Source organism: Ornithodoros turicata, unplaced genomic scaffold (assembly GCF_037126465.1).
Source record: "Ornithodoros turicata isolate Travis unplaced genomic scaffold, ASM3712646v1 ctg00001057.1, whole genome shotgun sequence".
NCBI classification, from domain to species: domain Eukaryota; kingdom Metazoa; phylum Arthropoda; class Arachnida; order Ixodida; family Argasidae; genus Ornithodoros; species Ornithodoros turicata.
In genome coordinates, this window is record NW_026999453.1 from 17777 (window position 1) to 40049 (window position 22273).

General features: G+C 43.6%; 1 protein-coding gene across 1 annotated transcript in view; it reads right to left on the bottom strand.

The window, feature by feature from the left end:
- Positions 1-22273, bottom strand: part of LOC135376214 (merozoite surface protein 2-like) — a 52257-nt gene that overhangs the window by 15501 nt on the left and 14483 nt on the right. Inside the window, exons 4-5 of the mRNA XM_064608812.1 lie at positions 14696-14854; positions 994-1136 (exon numbers count right to left, since the gene is read on the bottom strand). Of these exons, the coding sequence (XP_064464882.1) occupies positions 994-1136; positions 14696-14854 (302 nt within the window). The remainder of the gene's footprint in view (positions 1-993; positions 1137-14695; positions 14855-22273) is intronic.

The window sequence follows — 22273 nt, forward strand, 5'->3', positions numbered from 1 at the left end:
ACATGGGTCATCAACTGAGTCGTGAGCGGATCATATGGACATGCTCACTAAGTAGTCAATCATCCTAATTTTTAAAGTTTACTTGGCACGCATTCAAGACAACTGTTTCCCGTATCGGCACCTTCAGCGAAACATATTCAAAGAAACAAAAAACAAACGTGTCACGTTCATATAGAATGCCAAGCATAGCGATGCGTATCTTGCTGCTGTTCCTAATCTTCCGTCGCCCCGTGTTATGTACTAATCGGATGAACACGACATAGACAGCCGGATAGCTGATTGAAAGAGCACATTGGTGCACTACTCCGCGCAAGAAATATGTAAACCGAAACCGATTAATTGCTCGAAAAAGTCCTATGCGTCGACGAATTTTTTTTTTACGAATTTTTCTCGCTGAAGGTCCCCATACATAAAACAGATATACCGTAGGTGTGTGAAATAAAATTGAAAAATGGGATGTGTATTTTATTCGTGAGAGTATGCAAATGAACCGCTCACAACTCAGTTCACGGCAGATGTCTTAACCAAAAAGAAAGGTCCGCTTTGGTACCACCTGTTTACGAATTATTCAGCCGAGGTCCTTTCGTTAAACACCCGTAGAGCAGACGCATACCTGCTACACCTGACTTTAGGTACTCTGGTGTTTTTTTGCATAAGGAGGCGCGTATTTGGCTGGGTAATCACCATCATCATCATGATCAAATCAGTTGTTTTCCTGAAACGGTAGGACAAGCAGGACAATCACCCAGCAAGTAGAATGCATCCTAGTTGATGAATTCGGACAAGTTCATTTTGTTGAGTTTGGGGTCCGGTGAACCTCAGGAAGTGGACTCAATGAAGTATTTCGTATCCATTTGCTTAAAAAAAGTACAGAGTTCTATAGCTTTCACAGCAAGCTCTATCATGAAGACAACCTCTCCCACAATGTGAGAAACATACCCTCTCTCTACACATTCCCACCATACGCAGTACGTACATCTATTTCACACTTACCATATTAAGCTGGCTTTGTGCATATATCAGGAATTGTTCCTTCGATATCGTACTGTAGCTGTGGTCACCGACGAAGAGGACTGTGATCGGACGCGTTTCAGCCAGTTCAGTGAGTTCTTCGTCGGTCAGGGGACGCCTCGTAGCTGTAATTGAATATGAAAATCAGTGGCACTCTGCTCATATTTACGTGTTACTCTAGCTCCTATTTGTTTGCATGTTGAAGGTTAAGTGCGCCTCGTGAAATGGATTCAATGGAACTGTGTGGGGCCAACGTGCATAAACAGTTGTACAGCAGGACAACATTTGTACTCTCCCGCCATTGGTGCAGGATTCGTTCTTATGCAGATATTAGGATTTTTATGAACGGAAGTGAATTATGAGTTAAAATAAAATTTGGTATGAGTTACATTGATGAGTTAATTTGATGGAACGGACTACAGCTAATCGATATCATTTCTATTGCCAAATAGTAATTTTTCAGTTCATTCACTTTTTGCCATCGTCTTACCAAGTGATCGGTATGTTTTGCGTCTAAAGGCGCATAACGGGTGGAGTGGTGCTAGCCGGCGATACTGAATGGTGCGCGTTCCCAACCCGCGCACGTCAAAGAGAGAGACAGTATGGGTGTAGTGGCACGAAAGCGGTAAAGGGAAAAGAGTGCATAACTATGGTGAGTGTGTGAGAGATGAGGATAAGAGAGAGAGAGGGGAGGATGACGATAACAAGTGAGTGCGGCAGTTAAAAGCTATCTACAATTATGAGCAATGAGATGATCCAGGATAACAGATTTACATGATGAGTTAGATGACAAAGACTAAAAGCGGGGCAATGCTGAACATCTACATCTGACACGAGTCAGTACGACTGAGGTTTTCGAGTTTGGAACCGCACTGCGAATAACTTCATTTTAATGAATACTATCAGTCAAAGTTCCTTGCTTCATCTGCTACTGCAGACGTTCGTGTGCTACTCAGTCTGTGCAAGCATCTGCTGGGACTTCGAGGCTCTTTGTGCAACGGACTTTTGGCCTTTAGCCGGAAGAGATGCCTTCACGTGTGCCTCCTTCATTTTTGGAAACACGCCAGTTGTCGATTGGACAATTCGTAGCGATTCTAGGGAGCACAGATGTCACGGTTCGAGTCTCGTTGATCCGTCGCAAGTGATGAGAGAAGTCCCATCGAATATTTCCAACAGACGTAACCGGGCATTAAAAAAACGTGTAAAACTTTGAAGACGAAACGCCAATGTCTTTGCATGCAGCGGTCCGGCGTAACATTAAGCGAATACAAAAATAAGACTCTTGCACGTTCTTGCTTTTCACGGCTTTCATTACCACTTTACAGGATCAGCGACTCAAGCTCGCAGCTCAACAAGTGTCGTTGGTATCAATAATGCCTTACGTATCGCCGAAGCCTTTCTCCAGGCAGAACGAGAGCCTCGTCAACGCGAACAACACCCACATCAACACATGTAAGTAAAGTGCCAAGTGCCGATATTCGGGAACACAAGAAATGTTCCATTGTCGAGTGTTCCTGTAGTTTCACAAAGGAGCTGTACAGTTGGTTTCTAAATGGTACATAGCCAACGCGTGTGCAGAAGGGAACTTCTCATGCGTTATATGGCCGTCGACAGGTAAGGACTAGAAGCAGGACGAATCCACAATTTTACCAATCCGAATCCAAAGACGGTTCTGCGACGCCTACGATTCTAGAATCTACTTCGTAAATGTAAACTATGACGTTGTTTCATCGACTGCAGGAGAAACTCCCGAGTATACATTGTTTCAATAAAAGTAACAAACGATCAAAACCGAAATCATATTGCCTTTAAGCGTGTAATGGGAGAGTTCCTTCCTGAACTCCTTCAGTCCAGAACAATTCAACCACACACCACACAGATCTATTTGGTTTTCTGTGGACACCGGAGGCGCAACCTTTAAAAATATACAAATAAATGTGCTTCGTGGATCGAAATGCTCCTATTCGCCGTTTTGGGCACTGGGAATCGAGGATTCGGAGATTCTATTGGTCCATCCGTTGCGAACACTGTGACGACTTTTCGAGATGAGGATCAAGTATTGGCATAAACGCCACCGCGACAGAGGTTCGACTAATGGTCGACACACTATTACTGTGTAATATAATGGAGGGATATATGACTTAAGCTGGGAAAGCTGAGCCTAGATCCCACTGCTCAATAACTCTCAACAAAGTCACTTCCTAATCATTGGATGCCGTTGAAATGTGAGGGTTTGGTGGAAGTAGCAGACTCTAGTTCATCAACTCTGCAACTTGAAACGCTCTTCAACGGCTTCAAAGGCGTCAGTAGAGGTCGAACATGTAGAACAAGTCGCACAGGCAAAGAGGTTTCACCCATCACCGCAGATCGCCTTGACTTTTGCTAATATGCCAGCCCCGGAAACCGTGACCGAGCTCTGGGCGTCCATTTGTTTTGTTGGGTACTTCGGATAGTGAAGAGTACTGTGAAGACGTTTCCGAATCTGTGCTCAGCTTTGATTGTGTTTTTGAGGAATTAAGAGATTTCCTTTCACTTAAATTCGCTAAAGTGCTTCAGGATAATAGGCGCTATGTCCCGCCTACCGATCCTTCGACACACTTGGACCCCAGCAAGACCGTCTACTTGGCGGAGGATGCACTTTCGATAGGCATTGGAGCGGTGATCTACTACAAGATTAGTGGCAAGAATCAGTCATTCGTCCACGTTTAGGCAGACAACAGAGAGTTGTAGCAGGCCGCTGGTAACGTTGGTATCGTGGTGGTGGTGGTGGTGGTGGGGGGGGGGGTCGAGGTAGCTTGCCGTTGTTGGCCGCACTCAAGTAACGTGGCTTGCGTCGACTCGTGTCAACCGGAACCAATCAGTGGATGAGATTCTAAGTCACGCACTAGTGCGATTGGTTCCGATAGGCACGATAACCTTATCAACGGCATGTGAGTGAGGTGTGTGAGTGAAATGAAGAGTGAAAGGAGGACGAGTGAGAGAGAGTTGCTGGCTTGCCCTTCAGATGACGCACCCTGGAAGTCGCTGGGAAGCGTGTTAGCTTAGCTCAATTTGTAAAGCCCTGGACCGGCAATCCAGAAGATGTGGGTTCGATCCCTACAGCTGGCTAACCTTTTCCGTGACTTTCATCTTTCATCGTTGATTTCTTAGGCAATTTGAGGCTTTGTTTGTATCTGTCCCTTCCATGTTGTTCCAGCCTCAGAACATCAGTTTCTCTCTCTCGTTCAACAGGTGCCGCTTGCGTCGATTTCCGTCGTATGAATGTGTGTATGAGTGAGCAAAAAATGTAAGAGTGAAAGGAGTGAGAGTGAGTGGCTGGTTTGTCGTCCTTCAGATGACGCACCCCGAAAGTCGCTGGGAGGCGTGTTAGCTTAGCTCAATTGGTAGAGCCTGGACCGGTAATCCAGAAGATGTGGGTTCGATCCCTACAGGTGGCTAACCTTTTCAGTGACTTCCATCTTTCATCATTAATTAAGTATACCATTTTAGTTGGCCATCGAACACTGATACGACCGGCTAGGAGAGATATCCGAGAGGCTTCGTTTTCGTTTCTTCTTTCTCGCTCTCTCCTTTTCTCTTCTTTTTTTGGGGGGAGGGGGAGGGGGAGGGCTTATTAATACCTGAAGACAATTTATGATACAGCTATAGGATGTCACGCTTCCTCGCGAACGCAGGAGCCTCTCTAGCGAGGAAAACGCGATTGTAAAAGGGGGACACTTGGCCCATTCGTATTATAACACATTACTCTGCTCTCTTTTGGTCACAATAATCCTTGTTGCTTTGTCAATGTCATCTGCATTTTTTAGATAATGTAGATTTGTCGTTCACCTCGAAGCTACAACAACAACAACAAAAAAAAACGTAAGAAATCACGACTTTCTGTTTGAGTCCGAGTTTGATTTGAGATTATCTGACGACTTTCCGTTGCTGTGACCTCTCAAAATGTATCTATCAAAGTCCATCATAATAAGCGCAATTTCAGACAACGAAAAAAAGAAAAAATTTCGTGTCTGCGTTCCTGTCTTTTATTATCCATACTTAATACAGCTAACGCCGTAGTGGATCAAATCTCTTGCAGCCTAATGCCGCGTGTTTTTCGAGAGCCGTACTCCTGGCTTTTCGTTTCGTCTGTGGAGAGGGTGCTAGCAGGTGTGCTGTCTTATCAGCGTTCTTCTGAAGATTTACAATCTTGATCCAGCCGTACATGATCGCGCTTTCAGCGGTACTGCGGTTTCAGATCGCGCTTTCAGCAGTTTCTGTAGGTGTGAAGAACAGTATATTGAATGCTTCATAAGCTACTGCGTGCACCACGTAAAAGTCAGTTGTGTAGCATCGGTTGCTAGTACATATGACTCGAATAAATACGAATGAAGCACGATGAACATTTGATTTACACATCAGAGTCTTCATGTTGGGAAAAACTTCGCATGGCTGCATATGCGATCACAATGTCCTCCTTTAGCTTTGAAGCCAAAATAAACCGGGGCACTTCAAACCACCTTACTCAAACTGTGACGCAACATTTGCCTCAGCTTGTCGTCGTCTGGACCTTTGGACGTCGTTCCCGATTTCCGTTCTTAGCTCACCTCGCGTCATAGAGTCCACATCTAACATGCGTGACACGCGCTGTTCGAGTTCGTGTTCGACACTTAAACGTGGCCTCTTTCCTCTTGTCTCTTGGATGCCACCTTCTTCCCAGTACGTGACGTCACGTTTCTGATATCTCCTAGCCTGTAGCGCTGATGAATTTTCTTCTATCCTTTAACATATATTTTAGCCTATCCCATGTTGCGTCCCATTAGTTTGTTCGCCGACTATGTAGGTTCTCTAAGACACAGTTTTTCTTTTCTAGTCCTTGGCTAGAAAACCATCCTAGTCAGCGCTGCTGCATGTGGCTCATCGCGGCGTGATGCGAAAAAAACATGTATATACGGGGTCAAGCTCTCCTGTCCGTACCCCTTGCATTTGGTTCCAGATCTAGAAACTTAGTTAGGGCGTTTAACGTCTTCTGACGCAGATCTTTCCCTGCAGTATCTTGCTTAAATTCTTTTACCACACCTCTGAAAAGATCCCATAACTGCAGGGGCGCCGCTAGGCAATTTTTCAGGGAGGGGCAAAAATCTCGGGCCCGATCGCCTCTGCACAGTCCCCCGGGATGGGTGCCGTTCGACAGCTCTCTTGAGCAATTATTCCGAGTACCACCAGTGCCATCAGCAATTTATTCTCATAAATTTATTAATGATAACGCAACGCATGCCTTATTATGTGGCTGGAGCTTTCAGTGCTTGGACACCGCAGCACATTTGGGAGAGGTCGTGTGCTGCGAAAAAGAAAAGTATGAGAAATACGGCGGGAACTTTCAGAGATGTGCAGCCTTCGCCACGTAGGCAGGGCTCTGGCAAAGTCACAAAACGAAAAAAAAGAAAAATCATGAGTCAGGGATGGGCAAGTGCCCCCCCCCCTGACGGCGCCCATGCATAACTGTGCTCGTTCATCTCTGGTGTCCGAGGGAGGACTAGGGTCACAAGGCGTGGTAGATTCTCAAGAAGTAAATCGGCATTCTTCCTGTTAATGATGTGAATTAAGGAACTTCCGTTTTGCTGTCCGCGATCAGTCTGACATTCGCACCAGATCCATTTATAATGTCCACCAGCTTTCTCACGAACGTGTCTTTTCCTTTCGGGTGGCACACTTATTAGCAGTGTATAGCTGTATACGTCCTGCATTTCCAAGAGCAGGTTTTCAAGAAGCCGCTCGACTATTCGCACCTTCATGTGCAAAACATCAGGGACAATGAAGCGGGGTTCTATGAAGAACAATGGGGGATGCCGCACTAAGTTTTTCATGTTACCATACATAACCTCAATCTGCGTCGGCTTTCTACTCGCCGAATAATAACTTGTGAGTGTTTGTTTCACAAAATTGATTATCATAATAATTCCTAAGAGGATCGTTAATCCTAAGAGCTTATATGCATTCCATTACCGATGCCAAACGATTTAAGAAACGTTTATGCGACCGCTGGGGGGGAGTGGGGTGACGTAGGAATTCGAGCGATCTGCCTGCCTACACTGGCGGCACTTTGCTCGGTGAAGGGACGAAGAGGGGGACATGAAGTGGAAAGCTCACGCGTCTGGCTGACATGACTGTTGCGCTTCATAGTCATTTTTCAATTTCCACGTCGTACGTGTTGTCATTGTTTGCTCTAGTTGACCAAACTGTTTCATGTACTTGTTTATTTACCTCCACGTATCTGCGCAATTTTTTGATGTGGTTGTAAATGTTGCATGCTGCTTTGTTAACATTGTTCTACCAAGTGTTAACCTCCCGTTTGTATTGCCTCATGGCCGCGAGGGTAAATAAATAAATTAGTCTGTAGGTCTTACAGCACAACAACCGTCCACCTTCCGCGTACAAATTCTTTGAGAGCGATAAATCAGCTTCTTTTGCGGGACTCGCCGATGCCACGCAACTACTGAAGTTTCCTCTCTCTCTGTTTCCTTATTTATTTTTTTCTTACAGTGGCCGCTCACCGGCCACTGCTGCACGGCTCATGATGTACTGCTTGCGACATACTTGTTTGATATCTCCAGCCCCCGTAAAAGCGGGTTACCGAACCAAGTTGCTGTGCTACCGTCGCCTTCGCCTCACTTCCGCTCCCCTGGTGGCGGCGGGGCTGCGCAGCGCCACCAGACGGGAGAGATGACGATCCGATAACCACGCGTCGTCTGCTAGCTCCAAATGCGTCGACGGGGCAGCGCTTTCCTCGGAATGCGGAGTGGAATGGGAATTGTTTCCTTGTTTCCTTTTGTTCCTGTTTACTGATTTTAAAACATAAGTACACCGAAATTAGGCCACATTTGAGCAGTTCCTGCGGTCGTCAGGACTTTTTGTAAAAGGTGTCACAGTAATGCAAGGGACCACGGCTGCACCGTGAAACTGGCACAAGCGAGGGACTACCTCATTTTATTTACTGGTGTTATGTGAAGCAAGCAAGCCTTGCTTGCTGGCTAGGATAAAAAAAAGAAATAATAAATTTATACAAAATGAGGAAAAGAAACGCTGTGGAACACGGGACCTCAGTAACGCGGTGGTGCCCCTCCACTCTCAATCACTGCGCACATTCGCCTGGGCAGGAGAAGCGTAGAGGGCGGAACAACACCTTAGGAACAATCTAGAAAGTGTGATAAAGCTTATCAACACTTTCTCCGATTGTTACCGTATGTGTTTTTTCCTGAGGTCGTTCTGACCCATTCACTGGTCCATGCATTCGCCCACTCCGCATTCGGCAGGAAAGCGCTGCCCCGTCGACGGCATTTGGAGCTAGCAGGACGACGCGCGGTTATCGGATCGCCATCTCTCCCGTCTGGTGGCGCTGCGCAGCCCCGCCGCCAAAGTCACTCGATCGCTCTTTGGGAAGTAGGACAACCCTTCCCTCGCCCTCTTTAATTTTTCTCCCTTTCACTCCTCCGCCCGCCATGTTCTTCCCAGGTATCGACGCCGGTTCGGTTCGCCGATACATTGTCTTGCTTGCCACATGCTAATTTCACTTCAGCAGACCGAAATTTTGTGTATGTGGGTGCGTTTCGAATGCTAAACGTCCTTGACTTGTTTTTGAACTCCCAAATCAGAAGTAGGAGCATGCCGCTTAGTGTTACAGCATGACGAAGAACCATTCGGCTGTGCAGTGAAACGCTTGAATGAAAACCAAACGAAAACGTCTTCGAAGGAAGACTTCTCATCTATTTCTCGGAAGTGCTGTTTGCCAGTCCTGCACGACTCCGTTTGCTTGTTAGGAAGATAAAAGACAAAACATCTGGACAAGCATGACCGTTAGTGACTCTCTGTAATGCATCTGCTAGGGAATTGCAACTTAGCCTTTTCGTTCGTTTCTTTTTTTTTTTTCCAGAATCAAACAAACTTCAACCTCAACTACACCAAACTTTTTTCATTTTCTGCACAGCGTCTTGTAAGGAGGTAGCTGTTCCAAGTAATGCCTCGGTTTACCGTAATTTTTCCCACTAATGTCCCTATGCCTGGCTACTATAATTTTCCCACCCTCAAGTATAAGGGAAAAAACACACAATTTGGATTTCCTGCTGCAAGCCTCATGCTGACTAATTGGAACGGCCCTGAAAAGGGTATTTTTTTCAGCGCGTGTTGTCATGTCAGGTTGTTCTTGTCAGGTGTCACAATCGGGTGTCTTCATAGGTAATCTTAACCATCTATAGGTGTTCTTATTAGGTTTTTGCCACCTCATCATGTGAATGTCGTGTAACGTTAGTTTAATTATGTAAATTTTTGCGAGCTTACGTCGGAAATTTGCCTAGTAAAGGTCACTTTTTTACCCACCAATGTGAAGAGGCGTGTCTATTTTAGTCAAATTAACAGGCACAGCTTATCACGTCCGACTTTCGCTGGGATAATGCTTTCCCTCTCCCAATTTTAGGAACTGTTACTTTTTCTACTATCACTCTGTGGGCTGGCTTCGGAACCTCCTTTCGTCGCACTCAGAGCGATTGCGCTCAAAAAGCCATCGTGCGCTATGGTCCGGTGCTCCGAAAAGCATGATATTCGGCTATTTGTTCCGATGGGATAGCTCGTGAATATCACTGTGAATTATCATGATTTGGAGTGAATTTGGCACGCCCTTCATATTGGTGAGTTAAAAAGGTGACCTTTACTTGGCAAATTTCCGAGTTCAGTTCACAAATATTTACATAATTAAACTTACATGACATTCACATTAGGAGGTGACAAAAACCTAATAAGAACAAATGCTGTTGACCGCATGACTCTAGGTGGTGTAGTTTTTTTATCATAATTTCAATGACACGTTTTCTGGGACAACCCTGTATATATCTGTTGGCCGTGTGATAAATGGTTTCTCGAATTCTTTAACACGTGGGGAACGTCAGCAGAGAAGTAGAGACGGCGGCTTGGGTCACAAGGATGAAGACTATGACACTTGTGCTTTTCGTTGACTTGAAGTTTTTTCCTCCAATCTTGTGCAGCCACCGCCTTCCGCCTTGCTACTACTGCTTTTCCCATTGGAACGGCAAACATTGCCTGTCCTGTTTCAGGACGACTATACACCCGAAGGCACAGCAGCCAGTCATTTTTAGTCGGTTATGATAGGCGATTCAACGCGATAGTTCGGCCTTCAAAAACTACGCGCAAAGAGCACGAACGCACGAACTGAGCGAGGAGCGAACTTGGGAAGATCATGGCGGACGGAAGCAAGCGACACGGCGGAAGTGGCGCAAACTACCACGTGAGCACCTTCGACCAACGAACGCTCCCTGTCGGCGCGCCAAGGGTTGTCGCTACTTCTCAAAGAGCGATCGAGGGACTTTACCGCCGCCACCAGGGGAACGGAAGTGAGGCGAAGGCGACGGTAGCACAGCAACTTGGTTCGGTAACCCGCTTTTACGGGGGCTGGAGATATCAAACAAGTATGTCGCAAGCAGTACTTGTACGGAGCATCAAGCCCGGAATTATTTTATCTGGATCTTGTAGAGTTGCCCGCTTCATCACGGCTTCTGCGTTAACCACATGACAGACAGAAAGGCGAGGGCGATTACAGCAGCTATCAACGAAACCCGTGCACAAAAGTTACGACTTATCATATTGTTTTGTTTGATTTTAGTGATTTCTTTTTCCTTCCATACTTCATCCAATGAAATCATTCCTTGTTCATCAAGATATCTACTGGAGCTGAAAGCACTGCGGTCTTGTCTTGAGTAGGAAGTATGCTAGGACGTTGCCAAAGCTTATTCACTCTGCGCGCGTTCTTGCTATTGTTCTTGTATGCAAGAGCTTTTGTGCCCGTATAGCTCTGCGGCTGAGAATTCTGGGAGTCTGCGACTGGAGTACGAACAGATGGGCTTTCCTATATGTCTTCAGACTGCCTGTACGCCGTAGAACGAATAATTGCAAGAACGGTAATCCATAATCTGTATGAGAATATGCAAGGAATATATTACACATCTGTGAGAAAACTGGTGGACATTATAAAGGGGATCTGGTGCGAACGTCAGACTGCTCACTGACAGCAAAACCGAAGTTGCTAAATTCACATCGTTAACAGGAAAGAATGTCGATTTACTTCTTGAGAATCTACCACGCCTTGTGACCCTAGTCCTCTCATCGGACAGCAGAGATGATCGAGCACAGTTATAGGATATTTTCAGAGGTGTGGTAAAAGAATTTGAGCAAGATACTGCAGGGAAATATCTGCGTCAGGAGACGTTAAACGTACTAACTGTGTTTCTAGATCTGGGAACCAAATGCAAGGGGTACGGACAGGAGAGCGTGACCCCGTATACGCATGTTTTTTTTGCATCACGCCGCGATGAGCCACATGCAGCAGTGCTGACAAGGACGGTTTTCTAGCCAAGGACTAGAAAAGAAAAACTGTGCCTTAGAGAACCTACATAATCGGCGAGCAAACAAATGGGACGCAACATAGGATATGTTAAAGGATAGAAGGAAATTCATCAGCGCTACAGGCTAGGAGATATCAGAAACGTGACGTCACGTACTGGGAAGAAGGTGGCATCCAAGAGACAAGAGGAAAGAGGCCACGTTTAAGTGTCGAACTCGAACTCGAACAGCGCGTGTCACGCGTGTTAGATGTGGACTCTTTGACGAGAGGTGAGCTAAGAACGGAAATCGGGAACGACGTCCAAATATCCAGACGACCCGATCCAGACGACTCGATCCAGCTGACGCAAATGTTGTGTCACAGTTTGAGTAAGGTGGTTTGAAATGCCCCCGTTTATTTTGGCTTCAACGTTAAAAGGAGGACATTGTGATCGCATATGCAGCCATGCGAAGTTTTTCCCAACATGAAGACTCTGATGTGTAAATAAAATGTTGATCGTGCTTCATTCGTACTTATTCGACTCATACGTACTAGCAATCGGTGCTACACGATTGACTTTTACGTGGTGCACGCAGTTGCTTATCAACCAGTCAATAAACTTTTCTTCTCACCTACAGAAACAAAGATGTACGAATGAAAAAAGACGCGATGGCGAACAACACAGTCCCAAGCAGTTCTATGCTGAAAGCGCGAGCATGTACGGCTGGATCAATATTGTAAATCTTCAGAAGAACGCTGATAAGACAGCACACCTGCTAGCACACTCTCCACAGACGAAAAGAAAAGCCAAGAGTACGGCTGTCGAAAAACACGCAGTATTAGGCTGCAATAGGGATAGATTTGATCCACTACGGCGTTAGCTGTATTAAGTATGGAAGATAAAAGACAGGAACGCAGGACAACATTTTCCTTTTTTTTTTTCGTGGTCTGAAATTGTTGCTTACTTTGATGGATTTTGATAGATACATTTTGAGAGATGGGAACAACAGAAAGTCGCAAGAAATCGCAAATCAAACTCAAACTCAAACAACAGAAAGTCGTGATCTCTTAAGTTTTTTGTTGTTGTAGTTTCGAGGTGAACGACAAATCTACATTATCTAAAAAATGCAGATGACATTGACAAGGCAACGAGCATTACTGTGATCAAAAGAGAGCAGAGTAATGTGTTATAATACAAATGGGCCAAGTGGCCGCCTTTTACAATTGCGTTTTCCTCGCTAGAGAGGCTCCTGCGTTTGTGAGGAAGCGTGACATCCTATAGCTGTATCATAAATTGTCTTCAGGTATTAATAAGCCCCCCCCCCAAAAAAAAAGAAAAGAAAAAAGGATCGATCGAGAAAGAAGAAACGAAAACGAAGCCTCTCGGATATCTCTCCTAGCCGGTCGCATCAGTGTTCGATGGCTAACTAAAATGGTATACTTATTTAGCTTCACTAATTTTCAAAGATGGACCCAATGACAGCATCGAAGCCCTTGGAGTCATTGTACATTCTCTATGACCGACACAATGGTGTCTATAATTATGAACCTATCCTCGATAAACTTGGTTTGACAACGTCAGCACATCGTAGAACCTCAGATATCACATTTTCCTGTGCGAAGTAGTACATGTCGTCTTAAGCTGTCGCTGGTCTATTTTCTGCCGTTCATTTTAGTTCTTTCTTGTAGTTGCTTCCTTCCTTCATTATCTTCACATAACGTTCCACGAGCAGTGGTGTAGGGTACGCACCTCCGCGGTGAAACACCCCATCTCATCGTCATCATTTATGGTTGTTGTGCCGTTCACTCCGACCACAACTCTATTTTATGTTTTGTTTGATTGCTCACAGTTTAGCAGATACCAACAGACTTCGTAACAGCCATAATGTACACACGTTTGCTCTTTATAACAACCTCAACGATGTCAACAGCTGTCAAGTTTTTAGTTTTTTATATCCTATACCCTTACCACGTGATGTTACACACAAATCCGTATTGTTATTTCTTATTTATCTTCTCTTTTAGTCTCTTCTGCGCTGAGCCATTTCCCAAACCTGTGGTTGCGCGTGGCCTTGAACGTAGGCTTCGCCGCAACGTTCTCGTCCGGCGATGGAAGGCTCCTTTACAGGTTCAAAATTTGGAACCCGAATGGAACCTTGAAGATGCCACTATTCATGCCCAAAAAATTGCTCAAAAGCTTTGTCCTGGCAGAGGCAAGATGCAATTAGAGAACGAATGCAAAGCGCTGCCAGCAGAATATGTAACACGCGCTTTTCGTTCTAGAATACACAGGCTCTATGGAAGTTGTTTTAGGTGAAGCCTGCTTTACGTTTTGTCCCTAATTCTTGGGCATGCAGGCAGTGCAATTCGAATGGTCACGATACATTCGTGCATGATTCATTGCGGTCACGCTGCGATGCGGTAGAAAATGAATCTCGTGCAGGATGTCTGGCAAGACACATGGTCTCCTTCATTTGAATACCAATCCTCTGCAGGTATATGCTCGAACGCATACCACATCTCACGTTGTTGCACGAACGATTCCATTCTTGCAGTTGCATTGAAAACAGCAAACAGGCCCACATGAATGTCAGTGTTGAACTTGTGCCGAATTTATCGAGCACATAATCACAATTTCACGTCGAAATTGTTGTTCAGATAAGCTTCCAGTTGTTGTTTCCGTCGTCCACTATCTACGGGCGTTACCTCGGGCGGAGCCATGGGACGCCCCGGATCATAGCCGGCTGCCATAACTGACTTTTCTCCAACAACTGAAGAAACCCCCAGGAAAGTCAGAGAAACCCTCACCTTTCTTCCAGTCAGAAGAGCGACTCTATCTACGTAGGAGGGCAGGTTTTCCAAATCTTCGTCACAAAAATGGGTGCGTCTATCGATTGTTTTGGTTTCATTATTTTCGTAATAGGAAGACAAAATTGAGAAACTCATTTTGCATGAACGAGGAGGTGCATTTCGGGTGAAGTTGGAGTTGTTCGTTCTGTGTAGAGAACAAAGGCGCGATCCGTTAGGCATTTATGAGAGATGCATATGATGCAACCAGTAGCGCTCGTGGGTAAAGACAGATGAATTGTTCTTCCACTGATGTTGGAAGCGCACTTCCAACATCAAATATAAGTACCTAACGAACTAGTGCAAGTGATGTACGTTCACTCATTATGAGCAGTTCCTTAAAAAATTATATACGACGGAGCTTGAAGTGCAGTTCCTATTGGTGAACGATAATGAAAGTTTAGATATAATGTTGCAGCATTTTCTAGCTTGGAGGAAAGCCGTCGTGCTATGCAGCTCAGTACGTCTTACTTGTCGTAGTTGTTGTAGTGGTACTTGTCGTAGACGAAGACGAAGACGGGCTGTCCGCGGAGGCCACACCACTGGGAGGATCATACTGTACCCCTCCGTCGCTGCCACCGGCAGAGTCGTCAGCGCCGCCAGCATCGCCAGTGTCGCCACCGGATAAAGCTGTTAAAGGAGCACAAAAAAATGCTTCCGTCACGATATTCTTTTCAAACCAAGCATTTAACATGAATACTAAAACGCACCACGCGAAGTTATTCACTCGACAGATGCATACATATCGCGGGATTCCATTTTGAAAATCTGGATGTCCCCATCCTTCATCCTTGCCGTTTGTGTACATTCCAGAATATCTTACGTATACCAACTCGCCAACCTCTTTTGTTATTGCCCTCATTCGTTGAAAACGGGAGACTTAAACCTTTTTGTGGCAATTATGGACAGCATAAGTGTCACAAAACAGGCATACACCTCCCCTTTTTAACAATTCATGGCAGATAACGATATCATTCCAGATGATGATCCACTTTAAGCTACGCTGAAGTTCATTTCTAAGAGTGAACGACAAGATTGTTCTTGGCTTGCACCATCCCTGCTGGAAATAGAAGACACGATCTCATTCGTTAATGAGATTCCATCAGAAACCAGACTGCCAATTCGTTCAACGTGTAAAAGCCGACTCCTTCTCACTGACTGAGTTGGAAGTTATGCAGGGAAGCTGCCTTCGCGAAACTTTGCCCCGCCGTGTTGTGTGGAGAAGAGTAGTAGGAGGGGGGGGGGGGTCCAGGCTTCGGGCGGTCCAGTTAGCAACATGAACCTCTGGACCCTGTCCTGAGCCCTGCGCGTATTTTTTCCCACACCCAGCAGGCGGCGCTCGGGTGGAGGCTCTTACCGGCGGGCGGAGCGTGGCCGGAGGGCTGCGTGCGCGCTTACCCGCTCACATTTTTTCAGCCATTTTTCAATCTGTGCCGACTTCAATCACAATTTTTTCCCGCTACAACAGGTGAGCGGTTTACATGCAGAGACATGCAAAGGATAGCCATACACAAAAGTACAAGTGAAAATATATTTATTAAAGTCATTAGTGTCGAGAATTATGTTATGACGCTGTGTGAAGGAGAAAAACAATAGCATTGAAGGGGTATCACATTTTTTATTAGTGATTATCACGCAAGTTTTCAATTAAGCAGGAGGAGTATCACATTCTAATCAAAGAAGATATTTTTAATCAATACGATTGCAATCAAAATTAAAAGTTGTATTATAAAAAGTCTAACATGACCACCATAGTGGAGCTTTAATTACAAGTGCCGATAGATGTAGTTAATTGTGTACAGCAGAAAACCTGGAAGACCATGGGACAGGAATACAAGACGAAATAAAATCTATAACACTACAAAGAAGATATTCTTAATCAAAACAACAGAAGGGAAGAATAATCTATTATTTTAACTGTCATAAAATCATCCTCATGACTTAATCTAGTCGAACCCCATACAATTTCTTTCTAAGAGACACTACAAACATTAGTTTGTTTTATGAATCCAACACAGAAAATATATTAAAAAATGAACTTCACCGTATAGCACGCTCCTAGCCAACAACCAGCTATAATAATATCTGCCCTGATTTGTTGAAGACCGGAGGCGTACGCCTGACAGTTATGAACATTTTCGAGCGCAATAGGGAAGAGAAGTTCCAACATTACACAATTAATCAAATTCTTATTAAGTAATCAGAATAGACATACGGACATAACGAGAAACAAAACAATCAACCACTAATAGAGAACCAAAACACATCACGTAGACAAGAGGTACATGCAGGAAAATAAATGAAAAAAGAATCTATCAAAACGATAAACATGCACGGACGAATAGCAGAGAAACACTTTGAAAGGCACATGATAATTTAATACAGCACAGAGCTAACACTGAATAGCAGAGAAACACTCTAAACGGCGCATTTGCCAACGTGTAAACAACAGACAAGAAAATATTATTGAAACAAGAACAACAGCTAATAGAGAGCCAAAATCCAACACGTAAACAAGAGGTACACAAAGGATAAATAGTTGAAGAACAATCTAACAAAACGAGAAACATACGCGAATGAATAGCAGAGAAACACTCTAAACGGCGCATCTACCAACGGTAAACAACAGACACATGCAGGAAAATAATCGAAAAAGAATCTATCAAAACGAGAAACATGCACGCATGAATAGCAGAGAAACACTATGAACGGCACACCATCCACACGTAAACAATGAAATAATGAGAAATACAATCAATAGCTAGTACAGAACCAAACATATGCACCAAAGCAAACAAGAGGTACACAGAAGAAAATAATGAAAAAAAGCAATCAATCAAAACGATAAACATGCACGGATGAATAGCAGAGAAACGATTTGAACGATGCATCTGCTAACATGTAAGCAACACACAGGAAAATAATAGTGAAACAAACTATTAAACATTACAATTTGAAATTGAAATAATATATCTTTTGAACTATCATAAAATCAACCTTGCGAGCTAACAATATAGAATTTTCATCCTACTCAGGCACTATACCTTGACAAAGCTATCCAAACACGCAGCACAGCTATGCTTTACACAGTACAACCAGACTCGAGACCCGGTGGGGTCACTCTCTCCCTACCTGCGATGTTCGCCTCCCGACTTGTCACAGAGATATCTACATTCTCCCACAAGCATTGAATGAACATTTCGAAGACGTACCCAAGCAGCACAATGTACTGAAAGTGAAGTGCAATACGGGTGGACGGTATGTGTGTTATCAAAGTTCTTTAGCTGATAATATTTTCTCGTTTGCTTAGATAATGTTTCTCTAAAACCAGTGTGCACTGACATAAAAGTCTATTCTTAGATTTTTTGCGTGCTATTGTTTTTTGATAGAATTCTTATTGTGTTCTTGAGAGTCGAATAATTCCAATGTATATTTGCGATCAATAAAAAAAAAATCGTCTCTGCACACCAGTCCTAAGAATATTTCCTTTTGGAGGAAAGAATGTGAAAAAGAGAGAGGATTTCCCCACCCCACAGATTGACAACAGGTTCCTCGCTTTGGGCTGCATAGAGGGAGAGAGTGACCCCACCGGGTCTCGAGTCTGGTTGTACTGTGTAAAGTATAGCTGTGCTGCGTGTTTGGATAGCTTTGTCAAGGTAATGTTTATAGTGCCTGAGCAGGATGAAAATTCTATATTGTTAGCTCGCAAGGTTGATTTTATGATAGTTCAAACGATATATTATTTCAATTTCAAATTGTAGTGTTTGATAGTTTGTTTTGCTATTATTTTCCTGTGTGTTGTTTACATGTTGGCAGATGCATCGTTCAAATCGTTTCAGTGCTATTCATCCGTGCATGTTTATCGTTTTGATTGATTGCTTTTTTTCATTATTTTCTTCTGTGTACCTCTTGTTTGCTTTGGTGCATATGTTTGGTTCTGTACTAGTATTGATTGTATTTCTCGTTATTTCAGTTGTTCTCAGTTCAGTTTCAGTTTTTCTCAGTTCTCGTTGTTGATGGTGTGCCGTTCATAGTGTTTTTCTGCTATTCATGCGTGCATGTTTCTTGTTTTGATAGATTCTTTTTCAATTATTTTCCTGCATGTGTCTGTTGTTTACCGTTGGTACATGCGCCGTTTAGAGTGTTTCTCTGCTATTCAGCGTTAGCTCTGTGCTGTATTAAGTTATTCATCATGTGCCGTTCAAAGTGTTTGTCTGCTATTCGTCCGTGCATGTTTATCGTTTTGATAGATTCTTTTTTCATTTATTTTCCTGCATGTACCTCCTGTCTACGTGATGTGTTTTGGTTCTCTATTAGCGGTTGATTGTTTTGTTTCTCGTTATTTCCGTATGTCTATGCTGATTACTTAATAAGAAATTGATTAATTGTGTAATGTTGGAACTTATCTTTCCTATTGCTCTCGAAAATGTTCATAACTGTCAGGCGTACGCCTCCGGTCTTCAACAAATCAGGGCAGATATTATTATAGCTGGTTGTTGGCTAGGAGAGTGCTATACGGTGAAGTTTATTTTTTAATATATTTTCTGTGTTGGTTTCATAAAACAAAGTAATGTTTGTAGTGTCTCTTAGAAAGAAAATTGTATGGGGTTTCAACTAGATTAAGTCACGAGAAATAATAGATTATTCTCCCCTTCTGTTGTTTTGATTAAGAATATCTTCTTTGTAGTGTTATAGATTTTATTTCGTCTTGTGTTCCTGTCCTATGGTCTTCCAGGTTCTCTGCTGTACACAATTAACTACATGTACCGGCACTTGTAATTAAAGCTCCACTCTGGTGGTCATGTTAGACTTTTTATAATAAAACTTTTAATTTTGATTGTAATCGTATTGATTAAAAATATCTTCTTTGATTAAAATGTGCTACTCCTCCTGCTTAATTGAAAACTTGCTTGATTATCACTAATAAAAAATGTGATACCCCTTCAATGCTATTGCATCAGATTTTTTGGCTGAGTTTTTCTCTTTCACACAGAGTCATAACATAATTCTCGTCACTAATGACTTTAATAAATATATTTTCACTTGTACTTTTGTACTTGTACCTTTGTGTATGGCTATCCTTTGCATGTCTCTGCATGTAAACCGCTCACCTGTTGTAGCGGGAAAAAATTGTGATTGAAGTCGGCACAGATTGAAAAATGGCGAAAGAAGTCGGCCCAGGCTGAAAAATGTGAGCGGGTAAGCGCGCACGCAGCCCTCCGGCCACGCTCCGCCCTCCGGTAAGAGCCTCCACCCGAGCGCCGCCTGCTGGGTGCGGGAAAAAATACGCGCAGGGCTCAGGACAGGTCCCAGAGGTCCATGCTGCTAACTGGACCGCCCGAAGCCTGGACCCCCCCTCCTACTACTGAGAAGACCACATCAACGAAGTAAGAAACCAATTCAACTAATTGGTTTAGTGGGCGTCAATGAGAAATGTTGATTTCCAATTGATTAATGAGATCCGACATGTTGTGTATTACAGACTGCGTCAATAGAAGGAATGAGGAACTGGCCTAATGTGTATCAATGAGAAACTAATTTCCAATTGATTTAATGGGATCCAACATGTTGCATTGCCGTCACTAGAAGAAGTGAGAGGTCAGTTGCTCAAGAAACGAGTGTAATGGTGACCAGCAGTACATCATCTCTCTCAAATTAAGTAATAATATATGATTAGAAAGCACGCTGTACGTTCGTGTCGACAATGAACTAATTCGAACCATTTCAAACTATTGGAATTCCAGAACATGAACCGTATAGAAAATATCGCAAGTGGAAGTTGAATGAAAATTTGAAATTAAAATTTATTACGAACAAACCTAATGAGGAATCGAACAGACCGCGGGCCGCGATGTCGCCAACAGGGCGCGTTGTAATACATTTTCGTGCCGCACCACATAGTGGATCGTGCGAGTTGAAAATAGTTCGCATTATTTCAAATGTTTCATATTATACTCAAAGTACATATGCCGTGGTTCCTTGGTATTACACCTCTTACTGTAAGCTATTAGCATTCCGTACAAAATTCAATGAATGTATGAGGACGCTTTCTCCGGAACCGTCGGGACCACCACCTGACGGATTAATCAGTCTCTCACGAAATGTTGGAGCGTTGGGATGTGTGTGGTCGCTCACAAGCAGTTGGCGTCATTCGTGCTTGATTTCGAGGATTTGATCCGTGTCCAAGGTAAGAATCGATTTGTCAAGCATTCGCGTTGTTTGAACGCCGCTTAGCATGTTTTTACCCCTGCTCGCAGGCACTATGGCCGTTGGTGGGAGGATCGTGCAGTCAGTGTGTTGCCACCCGCCCTGCGTGCAACGGTACGTAATATATTTTGGCGCTCAGTTACGTTGACATGCTGCTGTTCCAGCACCTTTTGTATTATCCTCTGAAACGTTATTACTTGAAGGTTACACTAGTACGACGCGGCTAGCATAGGGGCGTAGGCATTTGTCAGCAGGTGGCCAAAACGGAATCTCAGCGAAGCTGGATTGCCCTAATTTTCACGCGAGAAAGGCAAGCTGGACGGGGCATTAGAAATCTCCTACGAAGCACAGAAGATCATTATGTCTTCGAGCTTTTTTTTTTCCTCAGCACTGTTCGGACATGGGGATACATCTCTATGAACTCTATTGCTGTGTATTTATGTTTCATGTGCTGATGACGGGCAGAATGCTTTCACAACATGTAAGTGCTCAATTAGGTTTCTATTCTTGGTGTTTACTATATCTTGCTAGCGATTTTCAACCGCTTGGTGAATATTCGCCCTTATGGGAAACATGAGAAATAACTTTCTGCTACTTGCAGTATTTTCACGTCTACTGTATTGTTATATGTGTAAGAATATAGGTTCACGCAGGAACACTATTGTGTGTAATTCATTTTTACAGCGAAAATATGCTTTCTGATGCAACAGAATACTCACTGCGCATTCAAAAAGTGTATAGACAATGAGAATTTCATTGTGACTTTAATGGCGAAATCCTTGCTGCTGTAGACTTTGCCAATGGGAAACTATGCTGGCCTCCAATGGGTGCGACCGAGCGCGGTTCCAACTTCGTTCCTATTGACATTTACAATGATTTCCCTAAATTGATACTTCCTAAATTCTTGTTTTCAATATGGTATTTGTCCAAAATTATCGATACGAAATGAGAAATTTTGATCACTTTCAATGAGAATTGTGAACGTGATATCCTCTTCAACCGAATGAGATTTCTGGTCTACCTTCAATTGGACTATTTTGAATTTCCAGCAGGGATGCTTTCTCTCCTTTTCATGCGGCCACCTATCATTGCTGACGTAAAATCTAAATACACCACAGGTCTGGTAAATGGTACGGTGATATTATACTGAAGCTTGTGGAACAAAAGGATACAGCGATACAGCTTTAACTGTCTTCTTTCATAATGCTATTTGACTAGGTTTTTACGATTATATTTCACGCCATTTTAATTCTTGCCTGAAGAGCACCACTCACATTTCTGGACATGGCTCCTCAAGATGAAACACACGTTATGTCTTGAACTAATCACCGCGGGAAATCGACTATAGCCTCTCACACTGAGTTGTCATACCTGTGAAAGCAAATATGACAGCCCCACCTATCAACAGCAAGCCCAGCGCAGCAACGGATATTGCTATCACTCTCTTGTTGGAGCTGCAAGGAAATCAGATTTCTGAGCAAACAACATTGTAAGTAGCACTACCCTGAGGGTATAAGGAGGAAACACGTAGCCAACAGACCCGAATGGACAAACAGAAACCACCAAAATTATAATATGTTCTACAAGAAGACCCTACGTACGTGCAGGTAAATTCATCGACAGCTGACTAATACAAAAGTAGTCACGGACTTGTTTGTTCATAATGACACGGGTTGTGTCATCCCTCACACTTAATCCAACACACTTAACATAACCTGGCGTTGGATCCAAATGCTAAGGCAGTCTCAGCAAAAAAAAAAGAATACAAAAAAAAAACGAAAAAAAAGAATAGTGTTTTTTTTTCAACTTTCGAACAATGTTCGCATAACGGATTAGTGATAC